The sequence below is a fragment of the Chrysemys picta genome, chromosome 9, assembly GCF_011386835.1.
Source record: "Chrysemys picta bellii isolate R12L10 chromosome 9, ASM1138683v2, whole genome shotgun sequence".
Lineage (NCBI taxonomy): Eukaryota > Metazoa > Chordata > Testudines > Emydidae > Chrysemys > Chrysemys picta.
Window position 1 is genome coordinate 82,132,247 of NC_088799.1, and position 14,477 is coordinate 82,146,723.

Here is a 14,477-nt window from a genome sequence, read left to right on the forward strand (position 1 = left end):
GTTTGTATTGAGTAACTGGCTGATTTTCTCTCCGTAGCCCTGGTTCCTTCTGTGTATCTGTCACCTTCACTTGTATGCAGTGTAACTGTAGATGTGTCGGTCCCAGGATATTAGAAAGAGAAGGTGGGTGAAGTAATATGTTTTATTGGACCAACTTCTGTTGGTGAGAGAGACCAAGCTTTTGAACTCGGTGTCACTTAAAAGCTTGTCTCTCACCAACAGAAGTTGGTCCATAAAACATATTACCTCACCCACCTTGACTCACCTTGTGTCATGTCTGATTTTTAGGTTTTGTCTAGACTAGGATTTAAAAGATGTGATGAATTGTCTAACCTGATATTAAGTACGTCTAAACCTCTGTCAAGGCAAAATATTTTCACTTTCACATGAGCTAATTTTATCCAGTTGAATGTGCAACTACCCTGCGAAAGAAAGAGAACAAGAAAATTGCCCAACTGATAATGATAATTTTCATTCTGTTGCAAAGTAGTTTACTTTCAACAAGCTATGCTGACCTACCACTTTGCTAGACATGGAATAAAGGGAGGCCTTGGAGTCAACACCAGCTCCTGAGGCTGTGTAAACCCAGTTTAAAATTTATTTCAAGGAACTTGATATGCTGTGACACCCATCTGAAATCCAAAGAGTTGGGGTGACCATATTTCTCTAAACTGAAAACGGGATGCACAAAGCTGGCTCAAGCGATCTGGCATTGCCACTTGCCCGAGCTGTGCTGGCCCACGCCGCCTAGCATCACCGTTCCCCCGCCAATGTGTCACACCCCCAATTGAGCCAAGTAGCAGAGATGGGGGCCAAGGAATGGGTATGGGCTGGGATCTGGCCAGCAAAACAGGGTAAGTGTGTGAGTACTTTTCAGCTTGGAGCCAGGAGCTGAAGCTATTTGACTATGATCCAGCTAGCAGTAGGATGCCACATTGGGAACTGGTATAACTGACTGGGGCAGGAAGGGACCAAGGAAACACCAGACAGCAGCCCTGGGGAAGTGGGGGGAGACCAGGATGCTCCCCGCTAGGAAGGGAAGATGGGGGGAATCGCTCCCCAGCCAGTGAGGGGAGGCCGACGAGCGCGGGGTGGGGAGAGGAGCTCCCGGCTGCTGGTTCAAAACTCGCGGGGGGAGACTCCAGTCAACTGGAGGCAGACAGCCAGTGGAGGGAAAGAGGCCGTTGGGGCGGTTGGGTGGGGGGCTGAACCGGCCCTAGCGGGCCGGGTTGAGAAGGACACGAGGCGGGGTGGAGGCTCTGGGCGGGAGCCCGTGCCGCGCTCGGTGCCCCAGCACAAGTGGAGACTGGGGGCGGGACCAGTCGGGCGCTTGGTTGCTAGGGGACGCTGCACGGCGGGCTGCTGCGGAGCACGCACGCGCCCGCACCCTCACCCCAGAGCTAAGACCCTCCCTCAGCCACGTGCTCGGTGGAGGAGCCAATGGAAGCGGGCGGAAGCTCACGGCCGTCTGCGCTTTGATTGGCCCGGGCCTCGGCCCCCAGCCCCGCGGAAAGGCTGGCTGGCTGCGGTGGGCTCGGGGCGCGCGGCATGGCGGGGAGCGGGGCCCGCGCGGAGCCGGGGGGACGGGCCCGCGGGAAGCGCCCACCGCGGCGGAGTGTGGTGGCCTGGAGGAGCAAGGCCGAGTGGGACCAGGTGATGGTGGGGCTGTACTGCGGGGACTGCCGGCTGCAGCGGGACGCGCTGGACCGGGTGTCGGGCTGGCGGAGCAGGTGAGGGGGCGCGGGGGGAGGGGCTGTGTCTCCAGAGTGCCCCAGGGGAGCCCGTCCGGCGGGGCCGGGCCGTAGCAGAGCTGGACAGCGGGACCAGCCCTGGCTGAGGGCGCCTTGCACTTGCGGCCCGGTCCAGGGGTGCTGGAATAATTTGTATAGTGGGGGTGCGGGTGCTGAGAGCCATGACGCGTCCAACCCCTCAGTGTCACGGCATCCAGCACTTGTCTTTTATTCTGCTCATAAGCAGAGACCTGCTAAGATGAACGTTGAGTGATTTTGTGCTGTGAACTAATATTTCACATGGATTAGGACAGGGGTCTCAAACTCAACTGACCATGAGGGCCACATGAGGACTAGTACATTGGCCCGAGGGCTGCATCACTGCCACCTCCCACCCTCACCCCTGCTGCCCTCGGCCCTGCCCCCACTCCACCCCTTCCCTGAGGCCCCACCTCTTCCCACCCCTTCCCTGCCCCCATTCCAACCCCTTCCCTGAAATCCCCCCCCAACTCTGCCCCCAGGGGGTGCAGGAGGGGTGTGGTGGGGGGCTCAGGGCAGGGAGTTAGGGTGAGGGCTACAGCAGGGGGTCAGGGTGCAGGGTGTGGCTGGGGGCTCAGGGCAGGGGGTTGGGGTACAAGAGTGTGGGGTGCAGCATGGGGCTCAGGGCAGTGGGGGATACAGGAGGGGTGTGGGGTGAGGCAGGGGATCGGGGTGCAGGGTGCAGCAGGGGGCTCAGAGCAGGGGGTTCGGCTGCAGGAGGGCTTCAGGGGGCAGGATCTGGCCCGGCGCGTACTGGGGGCAGGGCAGGTGCCGTGCCCTGTCTGTCTGCCCTGCTCTGGGAAGAGGCTGGAACGTGGGGCGGAGGGGCTGTGTGTTGCTGTTGCTTCAGGCACCGCCCCCAGCAGCTCCCATTGGCTGCGCTTTCCCATTCCCAGCCAATGGGAGCTGTTGGGGGCGCTGCCTGAAGCAACAGCAACACACAGCCCCTCTGCCCCTTCCCTATGTTCCAGCCTCTTCCCAGAGCGGCGCAGGGCGGGCAGGCAGGCAGCTTACCCTGCCCCTGGTGCACGTCCGGCCGGAGCCGGTCTAGGTAAATACTGGGGGAAGGTAGGGAGGGCCTGCGAGGGGCTCGCGGGCCGCAGAAAATAACCCCGCTGGCTGCATGTTTAAGACGCCTGGACTAGGATATGAATCCAGCAGGAAGACCTCAAGGCAACAAACTTCTTGCAATTTCCCCCTTTTTAATGGGAATGGTATAAGAATGTTTATCATGCTTTCACCATCTCTAGGTATGGGCACAGAATGCCTTTAGCTGTGGATTGCACTGCAGATCTGATTCACTGTAAAATCCTGGCTACATCTGGCAATATGAGATCTCATGAACTCATATATATATATAATGGAAACCACTTCAAACCAGGGGATGCAGCAGTACCCCTAATTCCAAGCACCTATGCCCCTGACTTCCTACTCCAACATCATACCTCAGTCCTCCCTGCTCATCAGCCCTGGCCCAGCCCCCTTGCGTCCTCTGCAGCTCTGCCAATGCACATCAGCTCTGACTGGCACGTGGCTCCTGCTCTTCACCCATGGCTCTTGGGCAGGTGTAGGCAACCTATGGCACATGTGCTGAAGGCAGCACGTGAGCGGATTTTCAGTGGCATTCACACTGCCCGGGTCCTGGCCACCGGTCTGGGGGGCTCGGCATTTTAATTTACTTGTAAATGAAGCTTCTTAAACATTTTAAAAATCTTATTTACTTTACATACAATAGTTTAGTTATATATTATAGACTTATGGAAAGACATTTTAACGTTTTTAGAATATTACTGGCATGCGAAACCTTAAATTAGAGTGAATAAATGAAGACTGGGCACACCACTTCTGAAAGGTTGCTGACTCCTGCTCTAGGGTGACCAGACAGCAAATGTGAAAAATCGGGACATGGGTGGGAGGTAATAGGAGCCTATATAAGAAAAAGACCCAGAAATCAGGACTATCCCTATAAAAAATGGGACATCTGGTCACCCTACACGGCTCCGATAGTGCATTTTGGTTCCGACCTGCAGTTCCCCCATTCTTCCAGTCCTGGGATTTTTATGGTGCTGTCCACGCACTTTAATCCTGACCCATAGAATCCCTTTGTGATCGTAAACACAGTTCCCACATGTGCAATCTCTGCTGATGCACCTTAGCCTTGACTTGCAGCACTCCCTGCTGGCTCTCTTGTGGGAACCACCTCCCCTGAAACTCTGGAAGTGCACCTCAATTCTAACCCCCCATTAATCGTACTGTCCAAGTTACAGAGAACTCCCAACTTCGGTCTTGGCTCACAGCACCCCTCTTTTTCCAAACTGGGGCTCGTCCTACCCCTCAGTGTCACTGCATCTCCATCCAACACTTGCAAGTTACTTTTATTCTGCTCATAAGCAGAGACCTGGTAAGGAGAATGTTCAGTGATTTTGTGCTGTGAACTAATATTTTACATAGACTAAGATATGAATCCAGCAGGAAGACCTCAAGGCAACTAACTTCTTGCAATTTCCCCCTTTTTAATGGGAATGGTATAAGAATGTTTGTCATGCTTTCCCTATCTCTAGGTATGGGCACAGAATGCCTTTAGCTGTGGATTGCACTGCAGATCTGATTCGCTGTAAAATCCTGGATACATGTGGCAACATGAGATCTCATGAACTGGTCCTTTCATATGGTCTGGCTCTTGTGAGGTAAGACTGAAAGGTCTTTGCACAGTTGGAAAAGGATAGACTCTGGGGGAGTGCAGTATACTCTTGAGCAATTCCATTGTGTAGTTCCCTGACAGCAATAGCCCAGTTGAATGTGTGGGTTAACTCCCCCGATGAGTGTCAGGGTTTCTGATAGCTGTTTTTAATCTTTGAAATAATCTTCTCTTGCTTGTAACATCCACACAGGTTTGTGAATCTAATCACAGAGCGGAAACAGAAAATTGTCAACATTCCCCTGAGACGACTAGCTAAAGAGGTACTTTTGATAAGAGTTCTTTGCTGGTTTACATGTGCATGTAGACAACATACATGTTGGTGTCTAATTGTCAGTGATGTTTCTCTGTTGTATGTTAAAATGTTTAGCTGCTTGTTGCCAGCTAAAACAGTTTAGTGTCTGAGGAAGGATATAACCTCCTCGGTAGAGGAGGTGAGGGGGGCACCAAATGTAGAGTAAAGATTATATTTAGTTGTAAATCAACGTATTCATGGTTACCAGCCAGTGAAAGTCAATCTTTCTTTAGGAAAATAAACTAAAAGATGATTTAAAGCAAGGTTTTGTGTGTGGTGATTTAAAATGCTTTAATTTAAATCAAAATCCACCCTAATCTGAGCAATTAAGAAATGTTATCGTAACTCAAGATAGTTTAGGTCTAAAACATTGGTTTTGTGTGAATTTAAATTAGATTAGGATTAATAAATGCAATTATTTTCATGCATATTGTTTGGGGAGCAAGGAGAACCTAGTCCTAAGACGACACACTGCTTTGAATGTAAAGATTTCCCTGACACATATGTAGCACTTCTTCCTGCCTCCCCTTCCCCTCCCCCCCCCAAAAATATGTACTTGAATCTCTTGGATATTGAGCTGTAGCTGGAAAGGGCTAGTATAAAATCCTTTGGACTTTAAGCCCAGTGTTGAAATCTCACTCGAGGGCAATGGCTCATACAGCCATAATCCCTGCGCAGCACCGGTGTGGCAGTGTTCTGTCTCCTTTTGAAGTGGATAGCTTCAACGGAGAGAAGTGGATCTTCTTCCCCCTCGTCATGAATACAAAAGCTCAGGATCCAGCTGTAGTAATGGGATCAAACTAAGCAAAAGAAACTTGAGCTGACTGGCAAGAGAACTCCTGTGGTAGTGATGTCCTTCCTATTATTGAACAATTTCCAGGGGAAGGGATGAAAGAGTCAGTTAAATGCTTGTCTGGTCAGTTCTGAGACTACACTATAGGCGGCACCACACTGCCTTGTGCACAGGGCCAATGTCTGTTTGATATTTCACTTTCATGGTTCTGTACCACTTTAATTTTCTGGGACAGAATAAAATGTCTCCATTACCCAAACAAGCATCAAAATACTCAACTCCCTGCCCCCTCAGATCTTATTCTTAAGGGACGTCAGAGTTGACTAGAATATGCTGTAATGTCTTTAAAACAAACTGACTCAAAAGATTTCACAGGATTAAGTTATGTAATTAAAGGGACCCTGGTGTAAATCACACTCCTGTCTGAAAAGTGTTACCTACCATTGTTGCATGTAACATTCAATCTTGAGACTGGAAAGATGAGGGAGGGGAGAATTGCTTGCAGTGTATTTTGTGCAGTCAGTTTTTACTGTTTTTCTCTATCAGTGACCATCCCCTGTTGCTGGGGTTGGTCTCTAACAAAGTGTGTGGGGGGGGAGAAGAAAAATACTTACAAAATAAATATGTAAATAAGTATAAAAACAAACTGGTACTTGGGGCTGGTGTATGATCTGAACTAGATTTAGAAATGGCTATGTCCCTTTAAAGTCACAAGAAAAGTAGAGGGAGAGAATGGTGAGGTGAAGGTACGGCAGACATATCTTCAGCTGAGGCTCATAATGAACTGAAGAGTTGAGGCAGAGATGCAGGAAGGCTGTTCTAGGCAGCCAGGGTTGCATAGGAGAATGTCACTAGCTGGGAGGGGTTTTTTACTCTTGAGTTCTCTTTCATCAGGGTGGCTGTTTGCCTGCATGTCTGGCTGTGATTAAATGCAATGCCTTGTGTAGTAATTTTGTCGTTCTTTCTAAGATGAACATCCCAATTTGGATTGTGAACCTTCGCCATGATCTGACCCATGGAAAACTGCCTCAGCTAGTTGCCTGCCAAAAAGGTGAGAGCCAGGTACACACAGGCATACTTTGTGCCTAAGGAGCCTTTGTTTCTGGGAGCTGCTGGTTGTTGTATTTCTGCTGCTGACGGGTGCTGTTCTCAGTATTCCACTAAGTGGTGCTGTTGGACATGGGTTTGCTGTCTCCATGGAAGCAGAGGGCAGATCCATAAACTCCCAGGAGAGGTCAATGTAGAGACAGATGTGGCAGCAGCCCCAGAGGGCTTGGCAAGGAGGGCCTTGCCAGATGAACCTGACAGGCATGCCTGTGACTGGAGGGGGGCAGTTGCTGGGGTGGGGGGCGAAGAGAGGAGAATCTGGGAAGTGGGATGCTACAGAGGGTTACCCTGCTAAAGGGGAAATGAGGCCTTAGGCTGGGGACAGCAGAGTGGTGTGAGTGAAAGGATCACAGAAGGGGAAAGAGGTCAAGAGACTGAGAGAATGAAGGAGGCAGGCCCTTTCCCTCCTAAGCTTCCTGTTTTGAGAGAAGAGAAAGGGGATTTAAAACTCAAGATAAGAATCAAACTGAAAAGCCTCACAAGCCAACTGAAAGGGATGTGGAGGAAGAGAGGGAAAGGACTACGGATCCATTGGTTTTAAGGGAAGGAATGACAAATGTAGCGGGCACCATTTTATGGTACCCAGTTTTCAGTTATGTTGTAGGTGCCCCTGAACCCCTTCTGTCTGCCATCCCTGACTGACTGAGTGGGGCAAGGGTGCTGGGATTACTCCTGTAAAGCAGAAATGAATAGATTTAAAACAAGATTGTCAGACTTGTGTGTTCAAATTCTAGCACTTAAATCTACATAGAGGGACTTAGATTAAGAGCTCTGATTTCAGAGGTGCTCAGAATTGGTGGCACCCACTACCAGTCTTACTGAAGTTGGATTTTCAGCACCTCTGCATAAGCAGCCTGAGTGTCTAAGTATATGTATCCAAGTCTGCAAACTTAGGTTTAATTATTGAGGTGCTAGATAGAAAGGGATTTTTGCTAGAAGACAAGTTATCTAATCCAGGGTTTCTCAACCTTTGGGTCAGGACCCTAAATTGGGTCACCAGAATATTTCTAAAGGTCAGGTGGCAGCTCCTGTCCCACAGGCTGGCTGGGCTCACCTCCCTGCTCCAGGCACTGCAACCTCTGGGTCCTAGCACCACTCAGGTCTGGCCCAGCCATCATGACGACAGCAGTCCAGGTAGACCATATGTGAGTGAGTGGCACTGCAACTCCATGAGCCAGGTCACAACTCCACTCACACAAATTTGGTCCAGTCAAGGGGATGGGGCCAAACCTGAGCAGTGCTGCAACCCCCAAGGTTGCAAAGCCTAGAGCAGAGAGCCAAGCCCAGCCAGCCCCACAGCACAGGAGGTGCCACTGTGGAGTGAGTGCTGGGCAGGATACACCCCTCCAGGAGGGCAGGGCCTAACTAAAGCCACCCCAGGGCCTCCACCCCCAGACTATTTACTGGATCACAACTGGCCATAAACACTTACAAATGGATCTTGAGCCCAAAAGGGTTGAGAACCACTGGCCTAATCTGGAGTGGCTACTGAATTCTTACAAGTGGTTATAGCAGCGAGATAGTGACTAGACAAAAAGTTTAGGCAAATTGTATGTTTATAGTCTTTGTGTAGGTAACAAACACTAATTAGGTGCTTGAATACTACAGTGATGGGCACAGTACAAGAATCTGATCAGTTTTCAAAACTTCCAATGCTTGGACTGAAATCATCCAGGTTTAGAATCTAACAAGGTGACAGCTGACACAAACCCCGGGGCTGTCTTTGTGTCTTGGCTGTCCAGTCAGAAGACACTTCCTTTCTTAGCGGCAGGTCACATTATCCATAACGTTTGTATTATGTCATCTCTGAATTAAGTAACTCTCAAAAAGATCTTAGTCACTAGTGCAGATTAAGCAAGTGCCTGCTCTGTTCTAATAAATAGTGAATTTCTCTGGGATAAAGAGAGGGAACAAATGTGTGTGTTGCTGTGTTTGTCTTCAGGTTGTGATGTGGTGCTGGAGTGGCTACGGCGGACATACTGGAGCCGTCAACTGGGTAATAGTCTGGCTAGAGAATGTGAAGAAGAGCAAAATGAGGAGGTGGAGACTGCAGCAACCGAGACAGAGGTGGACAGTGACTCAGAGGAGGCTCAGAGCCCACAACCACCGGGCTATCAGAAACACAAGGAGCTTCATGGTGGGTGTCTGGGAAACAGCGACAGAGGTATCTGAGTTAGATCACTGTCTTCTTCTAGTAGCTGGGAGCTTAAAGAACACAAGCACTGCTGTTACTGCCACTTGATGGATATACTCCCTGTTATAGGCTTCCACCCCCAGAGCAAGCATCCCATCACAGAAGTTACTCACCAGCTGGCACCTCCTTGTGATGAGGTGTGGGGTTGCTTTCCCCTTAGTCACTTAATTGGTCTGTGATGGCCAGTCTCTATCTGGGTCTTCCATGACCTGATCCTCCAGCCAGGTCACTTAAAAGTTTAATGCCCTTCTGGGGTATTTAAGTCCAGCTGTAAGTGGCCAGGCCCCAAGGTGGCTTCTGCCACATGGCTTCTTCAAAGTCCTTTTGCCCAGCTTAGCCCTGGGCCAGCACAAAGTCCTTCCAAATCAAACAGATTTTAATAGAATCATACCCTTCTTTCACAAAACAGCAAGTTTCAGGGCTTCTGTTTGGGTTCTTCAGTAGAAATCCAAAGTTACATACTAAATTAAATGCTATAAAGAACCTTGCACCTCCCCCCCCCCAACTTGAACCTCTTGTCCCTCTTAGGTTTCTCTTCAGCTCCCCATTTCTCTGCCTCCCTGAAGCCAGCCCCCTGTTCCAGGGACTCACCACAAGAGTTCACTCCACTTCTGTGACTCTGCTGTTCTCTATAATCAGCCCATAACTGCTGGGCTTCTTCCTTTTAAGTCCTACACCCAGCTCAGGTGTGGGAGGGCGGGCTAATTAAACAGGGCTGGCAGCCCTGGGCCTCCTGGGCCTTAAAGGGGTGGGCCATCCTGTTACACTCGCTTAGCACAGGTGGTACAATTGCTGCTTGGGGCTTTGATGGTTCTTGATGGGTCTGACTTTTTTCATACCAGCTGTCTGGATTTCAGCACAAACACTGTTCTTAGTGGTGGAAACCCCAGTACGATAAGGGTAATATGTATTAGGTTGGAATCAAACCAGGTTTCAACCCCTGACTCTAAATCTAACAGTTAATTCCAAATTCCACTCTAATGCCATTCTCCCCACTACACTCCTGAAAAGTCTAGATCATCTATTTAGTCCAGGGGTCTCTGCAGTGTCTTTCTATTGAGTGGGCACGATCAGATAATCTTCTAAGTGATGTCAGTTGGCCCCCATAAAATTGAGTGCAAAATAGGAGTCCATTCTATTTAAAATAAAAAAAAAATCAGGCCCCAAGTATATATCATCAATCCTCTTAGTAACAGGAGACACCTTCAAAGAGAGAGGACACCAGCAGATCAGATGCACCTCAGTTGCCTGTCACTCTAATTCTTTTTTTCTAGTCCTGTGTCTAACTGTTGGCGTAAGTGGAGTGTTAGACTGAGCCTCCCAGCTGGCCAAGTCACCTCTCTAAAGAAGGAATTTTTAGTCAATTTCAGCTATAGTCCTATCTCTCTTCTGCATTTTCCTGCTTATCTGCAGACACATGCTGTTCAGCCTGGTCCAGCTCCTTCTTCTGTTGAATCAGCTCTTCTGCCTTCTGAAAAGAGATCTGGATCAGGAGCAGTTTTGTGTGATTGAACAGTGTTATAGTTATGGGAAGTGTTGAGTAGTGAATAGTAGCTGAAAAGGTAGAAGCAGGTTCTCACAGCAGAATCATTCTAATGCCTCCTGAAAAAGCTAGGTTAAGAGGAAGAATGTTGGGCGCAGGGTTTATCAATATATCAATCTCTGCATGAAATTGAATCTAGGGGTCACAATCTAATAGAGCTTTGGACAGATGCTCTCTCAACCAAAAGTTAGGGGCTTGATGCAGGAATTACTGGGTGAAATTTTATGACCTGTGTTAATACGGGAGGTCAGACTAAATGAACATAATGGTCCCTTCTCGCCTTTGATTTTTTTTTTATTTTTTTTTTATCAGTTGTTCTTCTTTCAGACCCTGCCTCTCAGTTGTGAACCTAGTCTACATTACTTGGTGGTTTTGTGTGTGTAAAGTGACCAGGAGACAGAGGGTATTGGCTGAAGGAGCCAACGTCTCATGCTTTGAGACTCAGGCTTGGTCTACACTACAGAGTTAGGTTGACGTAAGGCAGCTTATGTCGACCTAATTACGTCAGTGTACACGCTACAGCCTTGCTCCTGCTTATGTAAGTGCTCTACTACACCACCATCATAACTTCACCTCCACGAGAGGCCTAGAGCTTATGTCTGTGTAGTTAAGGCGATGCAGTGTCTATGTAGACACTGCATAACTTACATGGGCTATTAGCTGTCATTCTTGTCAATTTCACGGCTCCATGTGCCCGCCTGCTTCCCACTTGGAGCCTGGCTGCTCCCTGCTCCCAGCCCAGGTGCTGCCCGGGCTCCCTGTTTCATGCCAAGCTGTGCCCGCCCGGCTCCCTACTGCCAGCCAGGCTTCCTGCCGGAGGCTTCCCGCTCCCTGGTGCTGCAAGGAGGCTCCCTGCTGCTGGGAGCCTGGCTACCCTCTCTCCCCCCTCCCCCCACCAATGGGGAGCCAGGAGCCTCCAGGCAGCTGCTGGGTTCCCAGTAGGAAGCTACATGATCCTCTTAAGTTCCTCTTAAGTTGGTGGAAACACACCTGATGAGGATGCACACCACCGACAGGAGAAGGGCAGTGTGGACATAGTAGCGATTACTGCGGTGGTTGAAAGTTGACCTAATAGGTTGACTCACGTTTCTAGTGTAGACATGTCCTAATATGATTAAATTATTTAAGATAGTTAAAACTAGAAAATACTTTGAAGACTTCCAAGAAGATTTAATCAAAGCCAGGTGATTGGGCAGCCCGATGGCAGATAAAACTCAGTGATGATAAATGCAGGGTAATTCACTTTGGAAGAACTGTTACATCTTCAGCCAGAACACGATCTTCATTTCTGGTCATCTTGTCTCAGAGATACAATAGAAACAGAAGAGGTCCAGAGGTAGACAAACATTTAAAACTGATGAAAAGAAATACTATTTGACTTACATAATTGGCCTGTGGAATTTGTTGCCACAATATATCCTCGATGTCAAGAGTTTAGTAGGAGTACAAAAAGGATTGTATGTTTATAACATCCACAGTTGCATTACATAGGACTTAAAACAAAATTATAAGGGCTAGAAACTCTCATGCTTTAAGGCACAAGATAACTACTAACTGTCAGGTATAGGAGACATCTCTTCCTATGGGCAGGTTATGTCGTAGTTGTTTATGACAGAGTTTCTTGCACCTTCCTCTGTAGCATCTGGAAGTGGTCACTGTTGGAGACAAAATAGTGGACTAGGTGGACCACTGGTCTGATCCAGTATGGCAATTCCTGTATTGAACTGAAGAGACTGAAAACTGCTAATCTAGTATAATCAAAGAATTGCCAGGTATGGATTTATGTAATCTCTGCATTTCACTGTCTTAGGCCTTGAGTAAGCATTGAACAGTATGTAAATGGCTTGCCCAAGGGGGTCAGTTTGGAGAGGATAGCTCACTAGTTCCTTAAAGATAGGAAGGTTCCATTTCTCTGTGTGAAATGGGAATTATATTAGCTCCTCATTACCTGTTGTTTAATCCATGTAATTGTATTTATTTCTAGAGAAAGTCAGAGAGCTGCTGGTGTCCTACAAAAATCAGCAGTTTGGGGTAAGTGCAATTTGATTAACTCTTCAAGTGCTGCTTCTTTCCCTGCTGTGCAACTGCTTCTGTGCTTTTATCACAAATCTTATGGAAAGACTGAGAAACTGACATGCCTTGCAAGGCCTGACTTGGAATATTTGGGTGCAAGATTGGCTAGTTTATTATATCAGAAGTTTCAGTTCACATATAATTATGGTTTGGTTTATGTCATGGGGGTCATGGAAGTCATGGAATCCATGACTTCCAGAGACCTCCATGACATTCTCTCTTCAGCCCCAGGGGCTGAGGCACTCTGGAGCTGGAAGCCAGCGGGCCCTGGCAGGGTTCCAGCGACAGGTGACAGCAGCGACAGGGGGCCCCCTGCAAGGTTCCAGTGACAGGTGACAGACTCTTGAGGAGGCCCTCCTTGGGGTTCCAGTGATGGGCGGTAGCCTCGCACAGGGGGAAGGAAGGGGGACACCTCAGGCAAGTGGCTGGGGGTGTCCCGTTTTCTATTTGAGAAATATGGTCACCCTGCAATTCCAAAGCCGCCTTGGACGGAGGGGGCCTCCCCTGCAGCTTCTGGCTGCCGCAGGCAGAGGAGGAACCTCACAGCTCCCAGCCACCACAGTGGCGGGGGGAACCATAGAGCCACAGAAGCAAAAATCACAGACAGGTCATGGCTTCCATGAATTATGGTTTATTGCCTGTGACTTGTCTGTGACCTTTACTAAAAATAACCATGACAAAATCTTAGCCTTACATGTAATTATAGGAATCTTTTTTTTCTCCCCAGCAGTTTTTAAATCATCCTGGGGGAAAAATCTGCATAGGAGTACTTCTGATGCTTCTGTCCATGCTGCTTTGCAGTCCTGCTAGTAATAGTAGAGTGAAACTTAGGTGATTTTTGCCAGTTTCAGAAGTTCCATTTCTTATCTAAAGTGTGAAGGCACTATGTTGTCAGTGGCATAGCAGTTCATCCAATGGCCTGTAGATGGGGCTGTGAGCATTGCTGATTAAGAGAGAGCTCTCTGTTATGGAGCCTGGCTGTGCTCTTTTCTCTCCTGGTACTGTCTTGTGTGATTCATCAAAGCAAAGCAGTCATGGATTCACTGCAGAGAGCAAGAAATATGGGCTTCTTATGGCTTCTGATATGATTACACATTGCAGCATGGTTGTTTGTGTTTATATGTAATAGCCCCTAACCTGTCTCTGCAAATCCTGTGCCTTTCTATTCCTGAAGGATGCTTAACAATTACTTTTAATTATTGGACTTTAAGCCTTTAGAAGCTGATTGATATTTAATTAATAGGAAATTGTGATTATAAAAGTACATAAACTGGCAGTGGAAGGGAAGGAGCTGGTGTATGATCTGGAATTACTTTTTAACTCATTGGCTAGATTTTAAGTTGACAGGTGTGTATATATAATGTTTTATTGGCTGGACAGTTGTCTCTTAGCAATTCCCTAAATCTAGTGTGAGATTTTCAGAAGCACAAAGGGCAATAAAGGCACCCAATTCTCATTGAAAGATAATAGATATTGGGCACTTAATTCCCATTTGTACATTTAAAAATCCCCCCTTCCCTCCCTTAGTTCAGTGTCAACTACAAAAGAAAAGCAACTTTATTTCATCAAAATGGCATGCATGGATGACCATGTGTAAATGCCCTGCTATTGATATCAACTAACCAAATAAACCCTTTAGCATGCTCTGCTTCTGAAACCATACCGTCCACTCATGCTATCCTGTGTACCGACCTTTTTGTCGGACATCTCTTAAGTATGGTGTTCTTTCCAATCTGTGCTTATTAAGTATGGGAAAGGCTGTGGGAATGTAGCTGTGTGCTGGAAAATAAATCTTCAGTGGCATAAATGATATGAACATTTTCCTCTCATTTTTAATATATTGACTATAGCATTTTGAGAATTATGCCCACCAAACAGTGTTAGAGATCCATGGACAGGATCTCTGTAAAACTCCTATTTGAATGCTTCTTTTTTTACCCTGTTCATTTTTTATCTATTGGATTGTTTTGTTAATTTATAATTCAGATCATATATTTAATAGGTG

The 14,477-nt window shown here is 47.7% G+C and overlaps 1 protein-coding gene across 4 annotated transcripts in view; it reads left to right on the forward strand.

The window, feature by feature from the left end:
• The first annotated feature begins 1,434 nt into the window (after window positions 1-1,434).
• Window positions 1,435-14,477, forward strand: part of LAS1L (LAS1 like ribosome biogenesis factor) — a 92,164-nt gene continuing 79,121 nt past the window's right edge. Inside the window, exons 1-6 of one of the 4 annotated variants that reach the window (XM_065557240.1) lie at window positions 1,435-1,730; window positions 4,331-4,456; window positions 4,661-4,730; window positions 6,525-6,606; window positions 8,605-8,826; window positions 12,384-12,430. In XM_065557240.1, coding sequence (XP_065413312.1) covers window positions 1,549-1,730; window positions 4,331-4,456; window positions 4,661-4,730; window positions 6,525-6,606; window positions 8,605-8,826; window positions 12,384-12,430 — 729 coding nt within the window. In that variant the 5' untranslated portion in view covers window positions 1,435-1,548. The remainder of the gene's footprint in view (window positions 1,731-4,330; window positions 4,457-4,660; window positions 4,731-6,524; window positions 6,607-8,604; window positions 8,827-12,383; window positions 12,431-14,477) is intronic. The other 3 variants (XM_065557241.1, XM_042853266.2, XM_005279545.4) reach the window with 3 other exon arrangements.